At 60.8% G+C, this 20,560-nt stretch overlaps 1 protein-coding gene and 1 long non-coding RNA gene across 5 annotated transcripts; one reads left to right on the top strand and one right to left on the bottom strand.

Annotated features, from left to right (window-relative positions):
• Nucleotides 1-9,287: 9,287 nt before the first annotated feature.
• On the bottom strand, nt 9,288-20,074 carry SLAMF8 (SLAM family member 8). 3 transcript variants are annotated; one of them, XR_013374313.1, is made up of 6 exons: nt 19,784-20,074; nt 17,528-17,896; nt 13,758-14,063; nt 13,576-13,671; nt 11,113-12,736; nt 9,288-10,201 (listed from the first exon to the last, which is right to left on the bottom strand). XR_013374313.1 is itself a non-coding variant. In XM_077887273.1 (5 exons), exons 1-5 carry the CDS (start codon nt 19,815-19,817, stop codon nt 12,672-12,674), a joined length of 870 nt encoding a protein of 289 aa, XP_077743399.1. In that variant the 5' UTR covers nt 19,818-20,074; the 3' UTR covers nt 9,288-12,671. The 3 variants fall into 3 exon arrangements, 1 of the variants encoding a protein (XP_077743399.1); XR_013374312.1 differs by having other exon boundaries at nt 9,288-12,449; nt 12,578-12,736; XM_077887273.1 differs by having other exon boundaries at nt 9,288-12,736.
• Nucleotides 10,450-15,113, top strand: LOC144307442 (uncharacterized). Of its 2 annotated transcripts, XR_013374315.1 has the most exons (4): nt 10,450-10,690; nt 11,487-12,845; nt 12,956-13,111; nt 14,416-15,113. It is a non-coding gene; the product is annotated as an uncharacterized LOC144307442 (long non-coding RNA). The 2 variants fall into 2 exon arrangements; XR_013374314.1 differs by having other exon boundaries at nt 11,487-13,111.
• Nucleotides 20,075-20,560: the final 486 nt, after the last annotated feature.

Here is a 20,560-nt window from a genome sequence, read left to right as displayed (position 1 = left end):
CCCGCCACTTGGCTCCAGGGGCACCTCGGTCTCTTCTTTGTCCTGCGTGAACCCTTGTCAGTGTTGGGGGACAACACGTGTGGTGGTGACTGTAACGGTGGTTTTGGGGGGACTGGGCTCAATGTGCACAGTCCCAGGGAAGCTGATTTCCAGCTACTGGCGTGCTGTCCCGGCGCGGAGGGGAGGCGAGGCGTGTGTGCGGCAGTCACCAGTGTAGACTCGGTCCACGAAACAGATTCCACGGGAGTCAATGACCTCCAGCCGTGGCTCGGTCAGTCGAGTGTCCAGCTCTTGATTTCAGCTCAGGTCGCTATCGCAGGGCTGTGGGATCGAGTCCTGCGTCTGGCTGAGCGTAGGGTCTGCTTAAGATTCTCTCTTCCTCTCTCTCTGTCCCTCCCCCGCATTGCACGCGCTCTCTCTCTCTCTCTCTCAAAAAAAAAAAAAAAATAGGGAACCTTAGTAAAATAATCAGGAAGTGATGAGTTTTCAGTATGCAGCTCTTTCATTTTACTATAATTTATTTATTTTTTATTTTTTTTAAAGATTTTATTTATTTATTCATGATAGTCACACAGAGAGAGAGAGGCAGAGACACAGGCAGAGGGAGAAGCAGGCTCCATGCACCGGGAGCCCGATGTGGGATTCGATCCCGGGTCTCCAGGATCGCGCCCTGGGCCAAAGGCAGGCGCCAAACCGCTGCGCCACCCAGGGATCCCTCATTTTACTATAATTTAATTGCAAATTCACAGAAATGCATCTTTTATAACAGCCGCGTTTCACAACGGGCTCGTAAATGTTAGGCGGGCCGTGTCAGCAGGCGGGCACACCGCAGGCTCTGCGCACAGCAGCTGTCCCCCGGGGAGCGGGAACCCCAGGTACAGTCCCGAGTCCTCCCTGGTTTCCGTGGAGACGCCAGCAGCACCGAGTCCCTTGCCTCCATTCTGCGGCCTTCCGCGCCTCTCCCCGGCCTCGCTCCTCTGCTCGCCGGGACACTGGATAATCTGTGTGTCCTTGGTCGCCATCAGAACCCCAGCGCGGCAGCCACAGGATTCCTGTGGCCTGGTCTTCCGGGACAGCCCGGGAGATCTAGTCGAGAGACACGGGGGCCTTCCTGACTCGGTTTCTCCCGAGTCTCTCTCAGGTTATAGGAAGTCATCCTCTTCTTTTAAGCCCCCAATTTTCAAGACGTGAGCGGCATGGATTCCCAGGGAATTTTCTTCTCCCATCAGAGGAACGACCAGCATCACGCGGCCCGATTCCACTGCAGTTGCTCTAGACCCACGGACTCTGGTGGCGACTCTGGGAGGGGTTGGCGGTTTTTCCTGCTTCCCTGGAAACCAAGGGGTTTTGAGAAGTGCACAGTCACTGGAGGTGGTGAACTGCTCTAACTGTAGCTCTGCCCCCTGTGCTCCCCGGGGGACGTCCTGGGGGAGCCCTGCTTGCAGCTTACACTCTGCACCCAGCCCCTCTGGCCAGGCCTCCCTCATTGGCTCCTGGTGGGTGACACCAAGCCGATGCCAGGCAGTCCTTGCGGTGGGATCAGGGACAAGCAGGAGGGAAAAGCCTAGAGGGAGGCGGGGTGGGTCCCCCAGGGAGGCGTGGGCCAGGCAGCCCGGGGCCACCCCGAAGCCGCCCACCTGCGTGTGCTCAAGGGACGGCTGGGACCCTCCCTGCCAGGGCGCCGACCAGGTCAAGACACTGGGCGACACCGGCCAGCTCGTTTCTACCGGATCTGAGTCCGGGTGGTGACGATAAAAGAAGGAAAGGCCAGGACAGGAAAGCTCGTGATTCCTATTTGGGGGGTAGCCGTGTTCACACGTGCGAAGGACAGGACCTCGGTCCTGGAGACCCGCAGGCCTGAGCTCGTAGGTGTATAAACCCAAAGCTGCAGCTTCTGCGTCCATGAAATGAAATCGTGGTCGGGCTGTTTGGTGTGAAGGCTCCCCAGGCCCCCGCCTCAGGTGTCACGTTCCCGGCAAGAGGGCAGGCGCGGCCCGACGTGTCACCACCGAGGAGGGGGCCGGGCGGGTGGCAGGCCCAGGATGGGAGGCCATGAATGAGGCCTTGAGACTGAACTTGGGGCTGACCTGCCATCTGGGGGAGGAGGTGGGGAGCCCAGCTGGCAGCAAATAGGGCAGCCGTTGGGGAGCCAGGCCTTGGCGTTAGCACTGCTCATTAGGGACCTCATTAGGGACCTCATTAGGGACGGCAGCGCTCCCGACAACAGGAAGCACAGGAAGGCAGGCTGAGCAGCCTCGCCGCGCCCCGCCTGCCCCCCTGCGCCCTTTCTCGTCCCCCCACTTCTCCCAGCTGCTCAGGCCCACTGTGGCGCCCCCTGGAGCCCGACCTGGCCGGCGCCTCCCCAGTGTGCACCCCCGGGGTGCAGTCCCTGCTGCGGGGTCCTGCCCTCCCCCCAAAGCTGAGCGGAGGCCCTCCCAGCAGGGGCCCTGGCCATTTTCTTAAACAGTTTTGGGAGAATCAGTTCAGTCTTGGACCTGAGCTCCTTCAGCTCGGGGCAGGCCACCCTCAACCCCCTCAGGGGCACCTGAGGCCTCTGGCCCCTCCCCGCAGGGCCGCCCCTACAGGCTCCTGGCTCCTCCTCCCTGGCCCGCAGCCCCACCTGGCCTCTGCCCTTCCCCACCTGGCCTCAGGGCTTCCCGGCACTCCCTGCCGCCTCCTCTTTCTTTCTCCTCTCCTCCCCCTCCTCCTGCCCAAACCCTCCCGCCCCCACCCCTGCCCCTGCCCTCCCCCCTCCCGTCCCCTCCCCTCCCCCCTCTGCCAGTCCCCTCCTTCGTCCTTCCCCCTCTCTCTCCCTACCTCCCCCTCCCTCTCCTCCCCTCTCTCCTTCCCTCTCTCTGCTCTCTCATCAGTCTTCAGAGGCAGCCGGACCACATCTGGTTCTATCACCCGCTGGAGGCGGAGGCTCGACTGTGCTCCCAGAGAAGGGGAAGGGGTGTTGCTTGGTCGTCTCTGGGGGGTCCTGCTGCCCTCCATGTCCCTCACACGGGCTGCCCCCGAGGACAGGGCCGGGTCACCCCCCTTCTCAGTACCCCTCCCTCCCAGAGCTCAGTCTCTCCGTGAGCTCACCTTCCTTCCCTAGCGTGTTGGATAAAGATCTGTTACTCTCCCCCAACTTGGGTGACACCTCCGACCCACAGCTGTGATGGCCCCAGCGGCACGTGGCGGAAGAAGTCCCACAAATCCCCCCCAAATCTTCCCAAAGTGGGAATGACCCAGCAGCTAGTGAGCGGGTCCGAGGCCCTGGGAGGAGCCCCTGATGCTGCAGGCCTGGGCCGGCCGGGCCTTCCTGGACGGAGCACTGGGCCCGCCTCGACCATCCGGCCTCTGGGAGCTCCTCCCCGTACAGCGGGGCCTTCCCTGGTAGGCGGTTGTGGGGCTTGCGGGGCTTGGGAGGTGCGTGCTGGGGTCCTCGCCATCAGCGCAATTGCTCTTGTAACGTGGCTCCTGGGGGGGGGCAGGGGGGCTGGCTTCCCGGACCTGAGCAGTGGGAGGTCCCCTCCCCAGCTCTCCACCGGCCCCCCAAGTCCATACGCCCCGGGCACCCGCCCTCACTGTCTGTGGGCGTCCAGCAGGCCCCACGGTGCCCCACGGCACCCACCATCACGTCCCCTGCGTCCAGCGTGTCCGCAGTCAGCGGGCTCTAGCCCCGTCCGCGCGGCATCCGCCACTCCTGCCCCCTCAGCCCCCAGCCCCGCTGGGCTCCCCGCTGCCTCCTGTCCGCCCACCTCGTTCTGGGCGCCAGAGCCGCGCGTGTGTCTGCTACAGCCCGAGCCTCCCCTCCTGCAGAGCCGAGGCCCAGGTCCTTACCCACCCGCCTCTCCACCCTGCCTGGGCCTCAGGGCCCCGCCCCAGGGCCCTTCTGCCCCTGTCCTCCACCCCCGGCCAAGCCCGACCACTCGGGCTCTGGCTTCTGGAATGAACGGTGCAGGGGCTCAGGCTCCCCCCAGGCTTGGAGCCCTACTGACGGCTGAGGCCTGCGCCCACGCTCCTGATTGCCCTCCCCTGTCTTGTTCTTCAGCCCCGAGGGTGCATCCCCTGGGGCCCCCACCCTGCAGCTCCGCGGGGACACACAGGGGCCTTTGTGTCGCTCACGCACCCAAGGTGCCAGGCGTGCCCAGCACACAGGAGGCGACCCACACACTCTGTTTCAAAGACTCAAAGAGGATGAGGGAGCCGGGCAGGCCGAGCAGGTGTCCGAGGGGCTGGGAGGAGAGTGGGGAGCGGCCTGCCTCCCCCTGAGCCACTGTGCGCCCCCTCAGAGGCCCGGCGGGTGGTCTGAGCCTCGAAGGGAGCCACGCAGAAGTAAAATCTCCCAGCCCGACACTCCCAGCCTCCTCGGCAGAGGCGGGCGCGTCTGACAACGGCCCCTTGACCCCCTTGTCGCTCACCTGCAGGCCGCCTCCCCGCTCCGCCCGGCATCAACCACTTCGTTCATGAATGTACTTTGGCCGGGCACCTCCTGTGTGTCGGTGGTAGGATGGGGTATTGAATCGGACCCTTCTAGATGCTTCCAGACTCCCTAGGGACACCATTAACACCCCCCGTTTGGAAAAATTGCCCAATAATGCTCATGACAGTTGATTCAGCTTCCTGCAAGGCTGGGGCAGTTGGTGCCCTGGGGTCACTCACAGGGAGGTCCTGGGAGGGGGGCATCGGGGCTGGCTTCGGAGCTTGGGGTGGAGGGCAGGACCTCCCTGAGGTGTGGGAAGAGCCTGGAAGACCGAGTGCAGGGCGGTGTCAGGTTCGGGCCAGATGCGAGCTGGGCCTCTGTGGGGCGGAGGGTGCGGGGTCAGGGTCGGGCTGCTGAGCCCAGCGCTTTCCAGCATAAGGGGGGGCAAGGTGAGTGTGTCCCCCGGGTGCGCGCCAGAGATGTGGGTGTGGGTGAGCATGCAGGGGCGTTCCCTCCCCCGTCCCGGCAGGCGGACGGGTCTCATTTCTCCTGCTGGGAAGTGTCCAGTGAGGCCCATCCGTCAAGGACTCAGCCTGCTGTCCCCCCTCCCTGCCCCCGGCCCCGGCACGACAGGTGCGGCCCTCATCTCGGGGCTGTGAGGGACCAGGAGGGGCCCTGAGGCAGAGGCGCCTGGGTGGTGGGGACTGTGTGTGTCCTTCAAGCTGGCTGGTTGGACGACCCCTGGGAGGCCGCGTCGGGGCGGGGGGTAGGATGTTCACCCGGGTCAGCGGTGGCCTTGAGGGAGGGGTGACCGCCGGTACCCGGGGTGGCCTGACTCACGCTACCCCCCACTCTCTGCCCGGCACCCCTGCCCCATCCCCGTGGCCAGCTGTCCCTGGTGTCGTCCCTGCCCTATCCCCATGACCAGCTGTCCCCGGGGCCCGGCTCCCGCACCCTGTCCGGCTCCCCTGCTCCATCCACTCTCCACCAGGCCCCCCGGGGGGAGCTTTTGAACATGCAGGTCTGCTGGTGGACTGACCCCTGCCGCCGCCGCCTCCCGCGGCCCCCTCGTTAGCCTCTGGCCCGGATCTGCAGGGCTTTGGGTGGCTCAGTCCTCGGCCGCAGCCTCCGGCTCTGCTGTCTCCTCCGTCCCGGCAGGTCTCAGAGGAGGCCGGCTTGGTGCTGCCCAGGGCCAGCTCTCCCTCCTCCCTCCTCATCCTCGCTTGCCCAGATTTCCAGTTCTCCTCCTCCTCCTCCTCCGAGCTTAGCACAGGCCTAGGGACGCCTTCCGTCTATTTGTCTAGTGTCCGCCTCTCCCGACCAGACGGCCAGCCTCCTGGGTGCAGGGCCCCCACCCGTCTCGCCACAGCTGTGCTCCTAGGGTCTGGCACATGCTGCCCGCGCGTGACCGATGTGCTGCCGGTGACTGTGGTGATAGGCTGCTTAGGCCTCCAGGACCCCGAGGACTGCTGTCGCCGTCTGGTCCAGACCCACTCCCCGGTGCTGCTTCGGAGCTGCAGGGACCGCTGGGGGCCTGCCCTGCATCATGGGGGCGGGTCTCGGGGCCAAGAGGTGGGTGGTGGGAAGCAGGGTAAAGTCCAGGGCTGGGGGCGGGGGGGCTCATTCACGTGTGGCCCTAACACGTGCGATGCTAAATCAAGCTGACCATTTGCTACACAAAACATGTCCTGCCCTCCGACTTGGACAAATACGGGTTCAAAATGCCCTGGAAGGCCAGGTCTGGATTCAGAAATCTTGACTCTTTGGGGTTTCGGAGCAGAGCTTGGTTTCATGGGAAGAGCAGGCCCGAGGGCGGCCCCTTCCCTTCTTGCCCACAGCTCCGTCCCACACTGTGAAGGGCTTGCTCGCTCGTGTGGCAGCCCGGCTCCATGTGTGGGCTCCCCACTGACCCCCAAAGCTGCCCTCAGACGTAGGCGTAGGGGTGCAGCCACCGGCTCCTCGGTCCATCTTCAGGAGGATGAACAGAAAAGGGCTCGCACAGGTCCCAGATTCCCATTTGGACGGAGAACTGTATTCTGGATTCCCGGAGGGTGTTCTAGAAGGGCCAGAGTGAGTGAGCTCCAGGGGGATGCACCCTCGGCTCCTTGCCTGCAGAGGAGAGTCACAGCAGGCTTGCCGGGGTGGAAGGGTGACACCAGCTGCACCCGTGGCCTCTGGGAGTAACTGGACACGGAACAGACCAGCGGACGTCCTGCTGTATCTGTGCTTGTCCCATGCAACCCCCGGAAGAATGAACCCTCCAGTGACTGAGCCCGGAGCTGGCTGAGGCTCTAGCAGGTGACCCTGGCCTTCTGGGCGAGTCATGTGTGAGAGCTCTACGGCTCCTCCTGACTGCTGTCCCTTTGCTGTGCCACCCGGACGGGAAGCTACGGACAACCTGCCAGCCTGGGCACCGGTCACCCCAAAGCCTGGTGCTGCTCTGGGCGGCCTGCCCCCGGAATCCACGGGTCCGAGCTTCTTCAGTCCCTGCCGGCTGAAGCTTTACTCCCAGCCGGGGTCTCTGCCCCTTTTGTCGCTTCCTTTGGGGACCCGACTGGCCCTCTGTGGGGACAGGCCAGGAGATGCCTTTGAGCGCATGCTGGGGGCCATATTATGGTTTATGGTTTACTCCCTGGAATCAATAGGTTGTTGCATTGCCTCCCCGCTGGGCTGCAAGCTCGTTTGTTGGGGGCAGGGGTTGGGACACCACTATTCAGACTTCCCCACATCCCGGTGGGTTCTGGCACAGAAGGGGACCAGCAGGCGAGCAGTCAAGAGCAGTCAACACCTACTGACTGAACAGATAAATGCATTTCGTTCCCTACAGATTCTGGCTCAAACTTCCTCTTTGTCCTTTCTTTTGTTAAACCTGTACCCCTTCCTACAAGATGCCTTGCGACTCTTCTCCACCCCCGAGAGGGAGGATCCCTGAGCCCCGCCAGGCCCCATCAAGCTCAGTCTGCTTGCTGGCAGTGTTAATCTTCAGGGAGCCGCGTGGGCGCAGAAACAGGACACATTTCTTCCATGGTGGCCCCGAGGATGTTGTAATCCCAAGGCCGTGTGGCTTTGTCCTTTCTGAGCCCCAGTTCACCACTGTTTTCTTTGGTCCTCGGAGCGCTATGGACTGAATGTCTGTATCGCCCCCAAAATTCATGTGCTGAAACCTAATTCCCAAAGCGATGGTGTTTGGAGGTGGGGCCTTTGAGGGGAGATGAGGTCCTGAGGGTGGAGCCTGGTGAGCCCCTCAGCAGAGGCCCCCCCAGAGCCCCCTCACCCCCACCGCCACGCGAGGGCCCCGTGGGAAGGTGGCCACCCCTCCCTGAACCCGGAAGCAGGCTGGGCTCTCACCCGACACCAAATCTGCGGGTGCCTTGACCTCAGGTTTTCCAGCCTCCGGAACCACGGGAAGTAAATCCCTGTTGTGTACCAGCCACCCGGACTGCGGTAGCTACCTACGGCTTTCTAAAAATGTCCTTCTTTTGCTTTAATTAAAACCAGAGTTGGTTTCTGTTCTTTGCATCCAGAGAGCTCCGATGCCAGGGTTTTCACATTATTCTTAGATATTCTGAAGCACGTGGTGGCTTCAGCGGCCACAGGTACTCTTTTGGCTTATTCGGCTGATGTTCCGGGAGGCAGTATTAGGACTTTTCTCCCATCTCTCCTCCTTTTCGGTCCCGATACAGCCCCCGAGCAGCGCGCCCACGACAGGACAGTTCCTCGTCCGCGGGAGGCCGCTCCTTCCGTCGGCCTCCTGGACTCCACCGTCACCCGTTCTTTCTGTCCTGACTTTGTACTTAGTTTGTGATGTGGGGGAGGAAGTTACGGGTCGTCTGGGGCGGGCGTGGCTAACAGGTTTCGTCTTGGCCCCCAACCTCAATCAACTGGCCGGAGTCACTTGAGCGTCGCGGGGCCCGTGGACTCCGCGGGAAGAGTGTGTCATAAGGATCATGCACGCCCGACATGGTCCAGAGGGCAGACGGCTGTGCACACGCACCCGTATTTGTCCTTCCTGGTCGAACGCAGCTTCCCACCCGCCAGGAGGAGCCTCAGGTCTGTGGGATTGCTCCGGGATGGTCTCTGCTCGAGCCACTGGGCGGAACAGCTCACGTCCCGTCAGGCCCCCATCTGTCAGGAAGGTCTCCCGGCCTGACGGCGCAGGGACGGGGGCGCGGCGGGATAAACCCAGGCCCACGCCGCCTCTGCCGCCGCCGGTTATGCGACTCCAGGAGTGACACTGTCCCTGGGCTCGGCTCTCTCTCCACCAGCGAAATGAGAAACTTGAACTGAGAAACCGCAAGATTTCCTTCCAGCTCAGAGATCCCGTCGCCTGCCTCCCGGGGTCGCGTTCCCATGGTCTCAGTCCCTCGGCCTGGTGACGGGGGAGCCCTCCCGACCACCGAGGGCCTTCGCAGTCTTCTGTTCTAGGCTCAATATGGCCAGTGTCTTTAATCATCTCTCACAGGATAAGGTTCTAGCCCCGCCGCCACAGGAGCCCTTCTCTCTTCAATCCTCCGGTCGTCGACAGGCCCTGGAAGCGCGGCTCCCGGGAGTGGCTGGGGGTGCAGCGGGGGCTCCCCTGCTGCTGACCCGCGTGCTCAGCCTCCTCCCACCTCCCGGCCGGGGGCACCCGTGCTGACCACGGCGCGGCCCGAGGGGAGGCACCCGCCGAGGCCCGCCCGGAGCTGGGGTGGATGCACTGGGCGCTTCTGGGGGGCGCCCTTCATTCACCCTGGGAGCCGAGGAGGTGCAGGGAGCTGGGGAGTCGAGGCTGGAGGGGGATGGTGCTTGCGCGGAAGACCAGTGGCTAACCAGCCGAGCAGGTGCCACTTCTTGACAAAAATGGAAGATTTGCCAGAGAGGCTGTTTGCGAAAGATGTATTTTTTAAAGATTTTATTTATTTATTCTTGAGAGACAGAGAGAGAGGCAGAGACACAGGCAGAGGGAGATGCAGGCTCCCTGCGGGGAGCCCGATGCAGGACTCGATCCCAGGACCCCGGGGTCATGGCCTGAACCGAAGGCAGATGCTCTACCGCTGAGCCACCAGCTACTCCATAAAAAAATATTTTACTGAATATTCCTATCTTTGATAAAAAAAAAAAAAAAGAAAAAAAGCCAAACAAACCAACCACGTCTCTCTCGCCCTTCTCTTGCTGTGCCCCCCCTCCGTTCCCTCTGACATCATGTCATGCGACCCCCTGCCTTAGCAGCTCTTGCTTTTGTGCTTTGCACAGAACAGGTGCAGAGGCTCGTGCTCCGAGGGGAATGTCATGAAAACAAAGAAAAGCAAAACCAGAGGGACAGGGTTCTGGCCCAACGCCGAGCCTACTGGAAATAATGGTGTCAATGTCTGACACCCAACAGACGGGGGTGCTCCCGCTACCCTAACCCCAGGGAGCTGTGTTCTGAGAACCACCAGGTCCCCCGCGCTGTGGCCCCCGGCCATCACTCGGACGCCCCCCGTTGCCCTCTCGGCTTGACCCAGCCACCCCGGCCTCCGCTGTATTCCTCAAAGACACTAACCATGCTCCCAGCTCAGGGCCTTTGCACCTTCCGGTTACTCTTTGCCCGCCCACCCCACGGTTCAGTCCACCTTGTTCTCTAGGCTTTTCCTCTGCTTTATCTTCTCACTGGAACCCACCAACTCCTGACATGCGCTTCCTTGCTTATTGTGTTTCCAGAATATAAACGCCATGAAGGAAGGACGGTGCACTGTTCACTTCTGAGTCCTCGGTGCCTCAAGGGGTACCCAGCATATGCTGAGCCTTCAGTCGATATTTGTTCTGTGTGACCTGGAAACCATGAATCCCAATGCTTATTAGCGTAAACACTGTTCCCTCAGAAGTACTTTGAGTTTTTTTGGGTGGAGGGTTAATTAGTCCACTAGCTGGCAAGTGAATCATGGGGGATAGGAACACCCATTTGTGTGAGCAGCATGGGTCTCTTTTAAAAGGCCCTGATGCATCACATCATAAAACCCCTGGTTGAATGAGGTCACTAAGATTTAAGTCATAAAGGGAGAACTGTGGTGGGGCCCACGTCTAGAATTGCTCTCACCTGAGGCGGGGCCCAGGCGATGAAGGGAAGACGGGTGGAGGCTATGGGGCATATGCGTGTGTGCGTGTGCGTGTGTTTCCCCCACACAACCACTGTGGCTCCTTGCTAGACCTGGGCTTTCTCTTCCACGTCATTTTTAGGGACTGAGGCCAGTTTTGCATGAGAAATCAGTGGCCTCCAGGGAATGCCTCCAGGTGGCAGGAGGGGGCAACACAAGCTGCCAGGTTGGGAGGCCACGTGCACTGCTCAGGGGGACTGGGGGGTTGGGGGGAAGGTGAGGGGAGACAACGGGCCAGGAAAGGCAAGAGGGCAAGATGAAGACTGGTGACCAGCTGGGGACCTCAGAGCAGAGCCAGAGGCAGGGAAATTCCAGAGCTAGTCGAGCGGATGAGTGGAGATGTGAATCTAGAGGCCGATGGGGCTGGCCGGCGTCAGAGGCGAAGTGACTGCCCAGAAACTGGGGGTCGAGGGGTGATCCTTGCACAGGAGTGACCTAGTGGGTGGAGCGATGGAAGCTGCCCAGGGAAAATGCTTCGAAGCCCACCCCTGTTCCTTCAGTGCCTCCTTCCTCTCCATGATCGAGACTTGAGTGAGGTCCCAGAAAAGAATCTGGTTGCACCAGAGAAGGAATAACGGTGGAACTCACCATCTGTGAAGCCCCACCTAGAAGTTTCCAGTGGTCGTGTCCCAGTTTTTCCAGACAGGACCACCGAGTGGCAGATACTGTTTTCCAAAGGCAGCCACATCCCACATGCTCTCCTTTGACAGTGACCTTGGCCGTCTTCACACTGAGCGCTGGAGTCCTTGTCTCCTCCCCTTCTGCACGTGCATCTGAACGGGAGCGTAGCAGACTCTAGGAGGGTCCCGCACCTGTTCCGTCCATATTTGTCTTTCTGCTTCACTTTTCCAGGCTCCTCACCTTCTTGGTCTCAGGCAGAGACACTCAGGCTGAGCTGCTTTGCTTGAAGCTGTGCGAGAGCTTTGTGTTGGCGGGGGGCAAATTTAATGTCTCTTTTCCAGGTCACTGTGCTTGGGAGTGAGGAGAGAATCTCAAACCCTAGCCCCAGATCCTACAGGACGCACGGTGGGCAGCAGAGACAGAGGAAATGTCGCTAATAGGGTGTTACCTGCAAGATGGCACCCATCCCGACCGGGATACGTCGACGACCCCTTGATGGTCTCTACCTGCAAATTACCTTTGAGGGGCCACGAACTCAGCTGACCTGACGGCCCTTCTGGCGGGAAAGAGAATCCCCTGTCCCGCATCTCTCACCTTCATCTATTTCTAGATTTTTTGTTCTCATGAAAATGCTTTGGACATCAGGAAACATCAAGGTCTTAAAGTACAGGGGCTGGGCTGGGGCCGGAGCTGCAAGTGGGAGATTCTGGGTTTCCCTGTTACTTTCACCGTCTAACGTCTTTCAGAGTCTGGGACCCAGACTGGGGCAATCCTTTGGTGCCAGTTAGTGACCACTTGCGTCGGTCTGCTAGGGTCACCACAACAAGATGTCACAGAATGGGCGGCTTTCACAACAGAACTGTATTTTCTCATAATCTTGGACACTAAAAGCGCGAGATCAAGGTGTCGGCAGGTCTAGTTTCTTCTGAGGCCTCTCTCCTGGCTCGTAGATGTCTTCCTTCTCTCCGTGTCCTCCCATGGCCTTTTCTCTGGGCGTGCGTCCCTGGGGTCTCTCCTTCTTTTATAAGGACACCAGTCATATTGGATTAGGGCCCATCCCAATTACGTGGTGTGATTTTAATGATCTCTTTTCCAGATACAGTCTTATTCTGAGGTATTGGGGGTTAAGACTTCCACACGTGGATTTTGAAGAGACGAACCCAGTCTACAACAATACGTCATGGGCAGTGGTGGTGGCTGGTGGGGGTGGTGGCGGTGAATGCCCAGGCCTATTTACGTCTCTGGAGAACGTCCAGCGTCTTTGAGGGGGTGGTCTGTTGTCTTGCCCCAAGCAGAGCCAGGACCTGCAAGGAGGAGGGGGAGAAGAAGGGGATGCGGAAGGTTGTGCCAGTGTTTTCTGCTTGGCGGCTCCCAGTGCAAGAGCTGGGAGCTCCTGGAGGTGGGACAGGAGTCTCATGGGAGGTATGAGGACCTGGTGGTTTCCAGACACCAGCCACGTCCATCGTGCTTGGGCAGTGCGCTTCCTGATGGCCCAGGCAAGTTTACGTCGTCCTTCAAGGCAGACCCTACACCAGGGAGCTCTCTGTCTCTGGAGCCACTCTGTCAGCACAGACGTTCTTGTGCTTCTTCCCTGCAAAGAGATTAGGAAGGTTATCCCTCCAGTGTTTGGAATCTTAGCATCTTTGGCTTGGCCCGAAGCCACCCAGACGGCCTGCAGTGGACATCCCCACAAAGCCCAGGTCCGTGGCGTGTTTCTGTCAGTGGCGGGGCATCGTGGGGTCGGGGCAGGGGCTGAGCTGGAGGGATGGCCGCATCTAGGAGTTTCCCCTGTTGTCTCCTCTTTGAGAAGGAGACCTTATCAGCCCCTAACCAGAGATAGCGTTTCCTCCGGGAGAATTTCCCAGGGAGTGGAGGCAAGAAGGGGTTGGGATTCGTCTAGACGTCTACTCTGCCAACCCTTATCCAGACCAGCGCTGTTCCGGGAACCACTGCTAGGTGCCCACCGGTAAGCCAGCTTTTGCCCTTAAGGGGCTGAGCGTTCAGGGGCAGAGCAAGTGCAGGGAGCACGGAGGCCAGGGTAGCAATGGAGAGCAGAGGGAGAGCACCAAGCCTGCCCAGGCCAGGGGAGGACGTCAGGAAGGCTTCCTGGAGAGATGCAGCCTTGGAGATTGTGGGGGAGGCAGGCATGTGAAGAGGGGGCATTGGGTGGGAGCCCACGGAAAGTGAGTTCCAGGCAGGGAGAGAGGCACGTGCAAAGGCCTGAAGAGACAGAGAAGACAAGAGTCTCGAAGAGCTGCTGAGGAAACTCCACGTAGCTCAGTGCGATTGGAGACCAGAGCATGAGCCAGGAGATGGGGTGGCAGAGGGAAGACAGGGGGCCATCCGAAGCCGAAAATGGGGGCGGCCCAGCCCTGCCCTCCCCCCTATAGGCCCCTCCCCCGCACGCCCCTGGCACCTCGGACCGCCTACCTGAGTAGTAGGAGTGCCAGGCGGACAGGAGACCAGCCAGGGTCAGGAGCAGGGAGACGGGCAGCACCACCAGCAGCACATCTCTGTAGGACTTTCCTGGGACCGGACACGGAGGCGGCAGGGTCAGGGGAGGGCTTGAGCTTCACAATCCCTCGACCACTGACCCCTGGCCCTTGGCATACCTGCCTCGCGAAGGCAGCTCTCCCAAGGGGTGACGGTGGCCAAGTCCCAGCTGACGGGGTTGGAGACAATGCAGGAATAGGCCACGCTCTTGTCTCCTGGTCCCAGTGAAACCCTCAGCGCCTGTCCATCCGTGAAGAGGCCGCTTGGTTCGATACCGAAGTCAGTGGGCCCCTCCCGTCGCCAGCTATAGGTTATGTCACTGATGTTGGGGGCCCAGCAGGACAGGAACACCTGGCAAGTCTTGGGGGGATGGGCGTCCCCTGGTGCAGCAATGAATACTTGTACCACGGGCCTGGGCACTGAGTCTAGGTGAGAACAGTAGAGCACGCATGGGTTGTGGTGGTACTGGCGGGGCGTATAGGGCCGGCTGTGGGATCCACGCAGGGTTAGGGGTCCCCTCTGACTAGCCCTCTCTTGCTCTGGAACCTAGTCTGGTTTCCCACTGCCCACAGGGCAGCAGCTGAATCCCTTCTATCTGGTATTCAAAATCCTTCATGAACCGGTTGATGGCAACCTCTCCGGGGTAACCTCCTGCTGGTCTTACTCACCAACCCTAATTAATTTCCAGTTCTCCCAAGCGTGCCATGCTTTTGTCTATCTTGCATGCCGTCCTGTGGCTCAGCTGTGCATATATGCCTTTCCCTTCTCTCCCTCCAGGAAACTCCTAGCAACCCTTCAAGACCCAGCTCGGACACGTTGCTTACTGTTCCGATTATGAAGCTTTCCCGGATACCGCAGGCTCCGAAGACCCCAAGAACTCTGCCCTCGTCATAGCACTTACGACATACTCGTCAGACAGATGCTGGGCATGTATTAAATCAGGTAAGAAAACAAACACATTCCTGGGCTATTAGGGCTCCTAGTTTGGTGAAGAAGACAGGTTCTGACAAGATGGAATAATTAAGGAAATAATTACAAGGGTAGAAAGCGCTGTGAAGGAGACCAGGGGTGGGTTTGCTATCTTCATTACCTAGCCCTCTCGGTGCTCAGCCACCTAGATCAGGGAACAAACTGGAGTCCCAGCATCCCAGGCTGTGGCTCCCCTGTCCTATATAGGTTGACGAGTAAATCCTGAGTCTCTGTGGCAATGGGGCCAGCGGGAGAGCACTCTGGCGACCACGGGAGGGCTCTGTCTCTGACAGCATTCCAAAGTCAAGCAGAGTAAAACCTCATTAATGCCAGCTCAATGTGGTGGGATTTGTGATATGGAAAGGGAAGGATTTGCTGGGCGCACTAATAGTATAAACAAAGATCACCGTGTGTGTTTGTGGGGGGGGGCGGTATTTACACTACTTCAGAGGACAAGCTGCTTCCAAACACGATCAGACACAGTAGAAACACCCATTGACATTTCTAGTAACTGATCTGCTAATTCAAATCATTCTTATCTATTGTCAAAGCAGAGCTCCCAAGGACGGCTGCTTGGCAGCTTTGTGCAATTAGTTCTAATCACGCTATGTATTTGGAAGCAATAAAACAGCAATTTCCTTAAAATCTGTAATTCAGATGCTGAGAACAAGGCATTTTAGAGCTTAGTGGTGTGGGTGCTGCGCGTATTATCACATTCAACGTCCTCATTTCACATGTGCAGCAGCTGAGACTCAGAATAGGAAGAGGCTCCAGGGCTGCCTGTGTAGTTGTGCAGGGTATTCACGGCATAGGGCCACTGGGCTAAGGGGGTAACAGGTAAAGGTGGGGCTGCTGAAATCCAGCCAGCACCCTGCCTGCCAAGCTGTGCAACTTGAGGGCTGTGTGCACCCGGGACACACACCCGATGGCACACTTGCACCCCGAGGGGCTCACCCAAGGACAACCAGCCAGCTGTCCCTGGGTTAGTGGTGGAGGCGGCAGGTACTGTCTCCTTCCCGGTTTACTACTGCCTTTCTCTCCCTCACTGTCTTCCTCTTCCCAGCTGTCATTTCTATTTTTCATTCTTAAAATTAGACCTTTTTCTCCCCACTTCTCTACCAAATTTCTGAGGTCTTATTTAAATAGTGGTTTGGGGTGCCTCACATGCCTTTCCCAAGTCACTAGGTAGATAAATGAGAGCTAAAAGGCCATTTTTTCTTGATCAGCAGAAGTATGGTGGAGATGGGGGCAGTAGAGGTGGAGGTAGAGGTGATGGTGGTGGGAGAGGTGATGGTGGAGGCAGCGATGGTTGAGAAGATGACGGTGGAGGTGGTGGAGGTGGCAGTAGAGGTGGTGGAGATGGAGGTGGTGGTGGTGGAGGTGATGGAGGAGGTGACGGTGGAGGTGATGGTGATGGAGGTGATGGTGGAGGTGGTGATGGTGATGGAGGTGACAGTGGAGGAGGTGATGGTGGAGGTGATGGTGGAGATGACAGTGGTGGAGGTGATGGTGATGGTGATGGAGATGATGGTTGAGGAGGTGATGGTGGAAGTGGTGATGGTGGAGGTGATGGTGGAGGATGTGATGGTGGAGGTAGTGGAGGTGGCAGTAGAGGTGGTGGAGATGGAGATGTGGTGGTTGAGGTGGTGTGGTGGTGGAGGTGACGGTGGAGGAGGTGAAGGTGGAGGTGATGGTGGAGGAGGTGATGGTGGAGATGGTGGAGGTGGCAGTTGATGTGGTGGTGGTGGAGGTGACAGTGGAGGAGGTGAAGGTGGAGGTGATGGTGATGGAGGTGATGGTGATGGAGGTGATGGTGGAAGTGGTGGAGGTGGCTGTTGACATAGTGGAGATGGAGGTGATGGTGGTGGAGGTGCTGGTTGAGGAGATGATGGTGAAGGTGGTGGTGGTGGTAGAGGTGGTGGAGGTGAAGTTGCTGGAAAGAAGGGCCCGTCCAGCACCCAGTGAGGCCAGTCACCCCAGCAAGGTGCTGAAGGTGCCGCATCCTGCAAGCCAGGGGAGCTGAAGGCCCCCCCCCGCCCCCCCCGCCCACAGGGGGCGGGACGTCCACATAGCTGCTGTTTTCGGGCTGTCAGTCAAGAGCTGGTATGTTTTGCAACAGAGAATAACTGAGGGAACCCATGAATGTCCTATAGTCAAAAATCTCTAAACACATCTGAGAGAACTTTTAAAGCCATATAAGCCTTCGTGCTTTAGTCACACTTCAATTTTTTTTTTATTTATGATAGTCACAGAGAGAGAGAGAGAGAGAGAGAGAGACATGGGCAGAGGGAGAAGCAGGCTCCATGCACTGGGAGCCCGACGTGGGATTCGATCCCGGGACTCCAGGATCGCGCCCTGGGCCAAAGGCAGGCGCCAAACCGCTGCGCCACCCAGGGATCCCCACACTTCAATTTTTAATAAAAAACACGTATCAACGTTTGCTCGGCAACACTTTTTTCCCTTGTTAGTGGTTCGCCTAATGATGGCACATGGTGTAATCTTAGATTTTCGGCTCACGGGCCCACACCTCCGTCTCCGACGCTCGCCCCAAGCGCCGCGTGTTTGCCTCTGTCGGCATCTACCGTAGAATTACTTATGGGCCCTTTTGCAAGTGAGAAAGGTGACTGTGCTACGGAGGCTTTGATCGTGTCAAGGCCACGGAGCCAAGCAAAGACGCCCGCTGCCTGAGTTGGGGCAAGGACTCCGGGGTGACAAGGCCAGCTGCGTCACGCGGGAGCTCACCTGGGGCAGCCAAGGGTGTCTCAGGTGGGCTACGGGGAGCAGCCGTGTGGGGCACTAGCTGTGAGGTCAGAGCCCGGAGGCCCTGGAAGCCTGCGTTCCCCACTCCCAGGGCGCGGGGACCCCCCCCACCTCCCCCGGAGGCCAGCAGGCAGCCGGAGGGCCCGTGGTGCTCACTCACCGTACACCTTGAGCTGCAGGACCCGGGTGCAGGCCCTGCCGCCCGTGTCCACGAGCAGCACCGAGAAGTTGCCGCTGTCCCCAGACTCCAGGGACTGGAGCTCCAGGCTGAGGTTGCTGTGAAGCTGGGCTCGGCCCAGGAAGCGGGAGCGGTACAGGGTCTCGGGGAAGCCCCGGAAAAACGTGGCCAGGAGCTCCTCCGAAGGCCAGAGAGATCTCCAGATGGCCTCTCGGACCTGGAAGCCAGCAGGGCGCTCTACCTCCAGCAGCACCGAGCCCCCAACTTGGCCGTGCACTGGGATGCGGGGGGCCGCCGCGGAGAGCAGCACTGGGGCGCGGGGGGCCGCCGTGGGGAGCAGTGCTGAAAGAACTGAAACGACGGAGTCCTCACTGCCTGGCCCGAGGCTCCCCACCGCCCCCTCGCACAGCAGGGCCCCTCTCCCCACCCCCCTCCACCCACACCCCGCATGAAACCCGAAGGGAGAGGATCCCCTTTCAGCTCCGGCTTGGGCTTCGGAGGAGGTGATGGAGGAGGTGATTAAGTCAAGTATGGGGATGGGGTGGAGGGAGGGCCTGGGAGAGCAGGGGTGGGGGGGGCCTTGGGAGGCTGGGGGGGAAGTGCTGAAGCTGAGAGCCGATGGGAGTGGGGAGCGGTCAAGGGGAGGGGGGCAGGGCGGACTGGAGGGGGTGGTGGTGGTGGTGGGGAGCCTCACAGGCAGAGGGGAGGCGCCTACAAAGGCCCTGAGTGGGGGGAGCGTGCTCCCTGGAACTGAGGGAAGCTCTCTGCAGGGAGGAAGCAGGGGGCGGTGGGAGCGTCACCCTCAGGGCTGGGATTAACGGCTGAGACCTGAGACGCTGGTTAGGAAGCCGCAGTGGCAGGGGTGTGGGCTGCACTGGAGCCTGGCCCCCCACCTGCAGAGTGGGGGGGGGAGGGGGGCCGGGGCGGCTGGGAGGGATAAGTGAGAGGAGCTGAGGGCTCAGGTGCTGGTCGCTGGGGTCTGGTCATGGAGGGGACCATGGTTCTCTGCCATCGGGTGGGGACACACTGAGTTTAGGTGTGTGGAGGTGGGGGGGGGTCCCCTGCGGGCCGGGCCCTGCTGCCTTTCTGGGGGGATTGCTGCCTCCCCGACCTCCCGTCCCTCAGGGCAGCCGGGAGGGGTGCTCCCCTCTGTCCCTCTCTCGTCATCACCTGCGGCTGTGACACCACCAGGTCCCCTTGTCCCCTTCGTACCCCTCGCCCACCCCTGTTTAGGGGGCGCAGGGAGGAGCAGCTCAGTGCATCTTACTGGCTGGAGCAGGGCTCCCTGGGGACCCAGTGGCACCGGCGCAGGGGGTGCAGGGGTGCAGGGCCCCGGGCAGGCGGGAGGCGCACATGCACACAGAAGGGAAGGGTGCCTCTCGGGGCCCTGGGCTCCCTCCTGCCCCGGCTCTGCTGCCAACGAAGGGGGGACGCAGCCCATGAGCCTGGTCCCTCCGCCTTCTCACCCCCACCGCCGGGAGCCGATGTGCCTCGCATCTGGTTACCATTTGGGGCCACTTGCCTTCCGTGTCCAAGGGTTTGAAAGATCCGTGAACCACAGTTTCCTTTTTTTTTTTTTTTTTTTTTTTTTTTGGTGAGGGCTTCCCTGCACATGTTTGGGCTTTGGGAGGCCACACGGCCAGGAGCCCAGGCGGGGACACTGGGCAGAGTCGTCTCAAAGTCCCCCTGGGTCCCTGGCGGGGGCCTGGGTGCCCTGGTCCTCCCGCGTGCCCTGTCCTGCCCCCTGGGCTTGGGGCGCTGACCTGTCACGTGAGCTGCTTGCTAACGGGGGGAGGGGGGGCAGGTGCAGACAGGACAGGGATGGCCCGCGTGCCGCCCTGCCCGCAGCACCCTGGTGGGCCGTGCCCGGCCCCCTGCGCCAGCTGTCGCCCCTCACCCCTCCCCGATCCGCCTCCCTCCGCGGACCCGCAGGGAGCAGCCTGGGTGCAGAGGCGTCCTTCACGGCCTGAGCCCGCTGCCCCGCCCACCGTCTCCCTCACCCTCCTCACAACCGTCCCTTTCCAGACCACTGGTGCCACCAGCCTCCGGTTTTACCCCCCGCCCGGGGCCACGGCACAGCCCACGGCTCGAGGACGCGGATGCTGCTAGGCTGCCCCCCCAGGTCCCGCGGCTCGGCTGGTCCCTGTCGCCAAGGAAGCGTTTCATTCTTCCCCGACCCCCCTCCGCCCCCGGGGTCCCGCCTGGGGACGGCTGGTGGCTGCCCGGCTGGTGGCTTACCTCCCCAGAGGAGCAGCGTCCGCAGGGAGCCCATGGCCGCCTTGGTCCGCGAGGCCCGCGGCTCCTTCCACAGCCCCCGATCCAGGACGCCCGGGTCAAGGGGACGAGCGGGAGGAGGCCGCGGTCCTTCTGGAAAGTCCCATGTTCAGAAGGAGGAATCTTGACTCAGATCAAGATGCCCCGAAAGTGAAAATATCCCGAGTAAAGTGGAAGTTGGCCACCGGCCTCGCTGGGCTGTCTCGGGCGCTCTTGGAAGTCACCTCTCTCGCCCCGCGATTGCCCAACAGGCCCCAACGGCCCACGACCTCCTGCCGACGCGCCAGCGCCCCTGCCCCCCGCCCCCCGCCGGCTGCCCTTCCTGCCGCAGCCACAGGCCCTCCGGATTGCCATTCCCTTTGTTACTTCCCTAAAATTCCTTCGCACCTCCCACCGCCCAAGCGGGGCGCCCCACGAGTCTGGGTGGAGGTGGACTGCACGATGCCGAGGTGTCCGGCCGGGCCTGGGTGGGTGTGGGGGGCAGGCGCTGGTGTCTCCCGGAGCAGGTGGCGGCCAGTCACCCCCTGGGCACAGGAGTCCTGGGGCGGCTCCATCCCAGCAGGAAGGCAACTGCCACCTTCCCAGCCTCCCTGTCCCCGCCTCACGGCCTTGTCCTGGACGGGAAGCCGAGGAAGGGAGAGGAGGGGGTCGGACAGTCGGGGACATCCCACCCCCCGGAGGGAAGAACTGCTGCTTGCAGTTTCCGAGCAGGATAATTGTCCCGTGCGGGGACAGGTGACA

This window comes from Canis aureus, chromosome 38 (genome assembly GCF_053574225.1).
Source record: "Canis aureus isolate CA01 chromosome 38, VMU_Caureus_v.1.0, whole genome shotgun sequence".
NCBI lineage: Eukaryota > Metazoa > Chordata > Mammalia > Carnivora > Canidae > Canis > Canis aureus.
This window is presented reverse-complemented; position numbering and strand designations above follow the sequence as displayed.

Bases quoted from the DNA above. Each gene is read 5' to 3' on its own strand.
- SLAMF8 (XM_077887273.1), bottom strand. From the start codon at position 19,817: ATGGGCTCCCTGCGGACGCTGCTCCTCTGGGGAG. The intron at 14,064-17,527 runs GTGAGTGAGCAC...GTTCTCACCTAG, and splicing joins CCTGCAGCTCAAGGTGTACG to ACTCAGTGCCCAGGCCCGTG. The intron at 12,737-13,575 runs GTAGGCGGTCCG...ATCTCTTTGCAG, and splicing joins CTGGCACTCCTACTACTCAG to GGAAGAAGCACAAGAACGTC.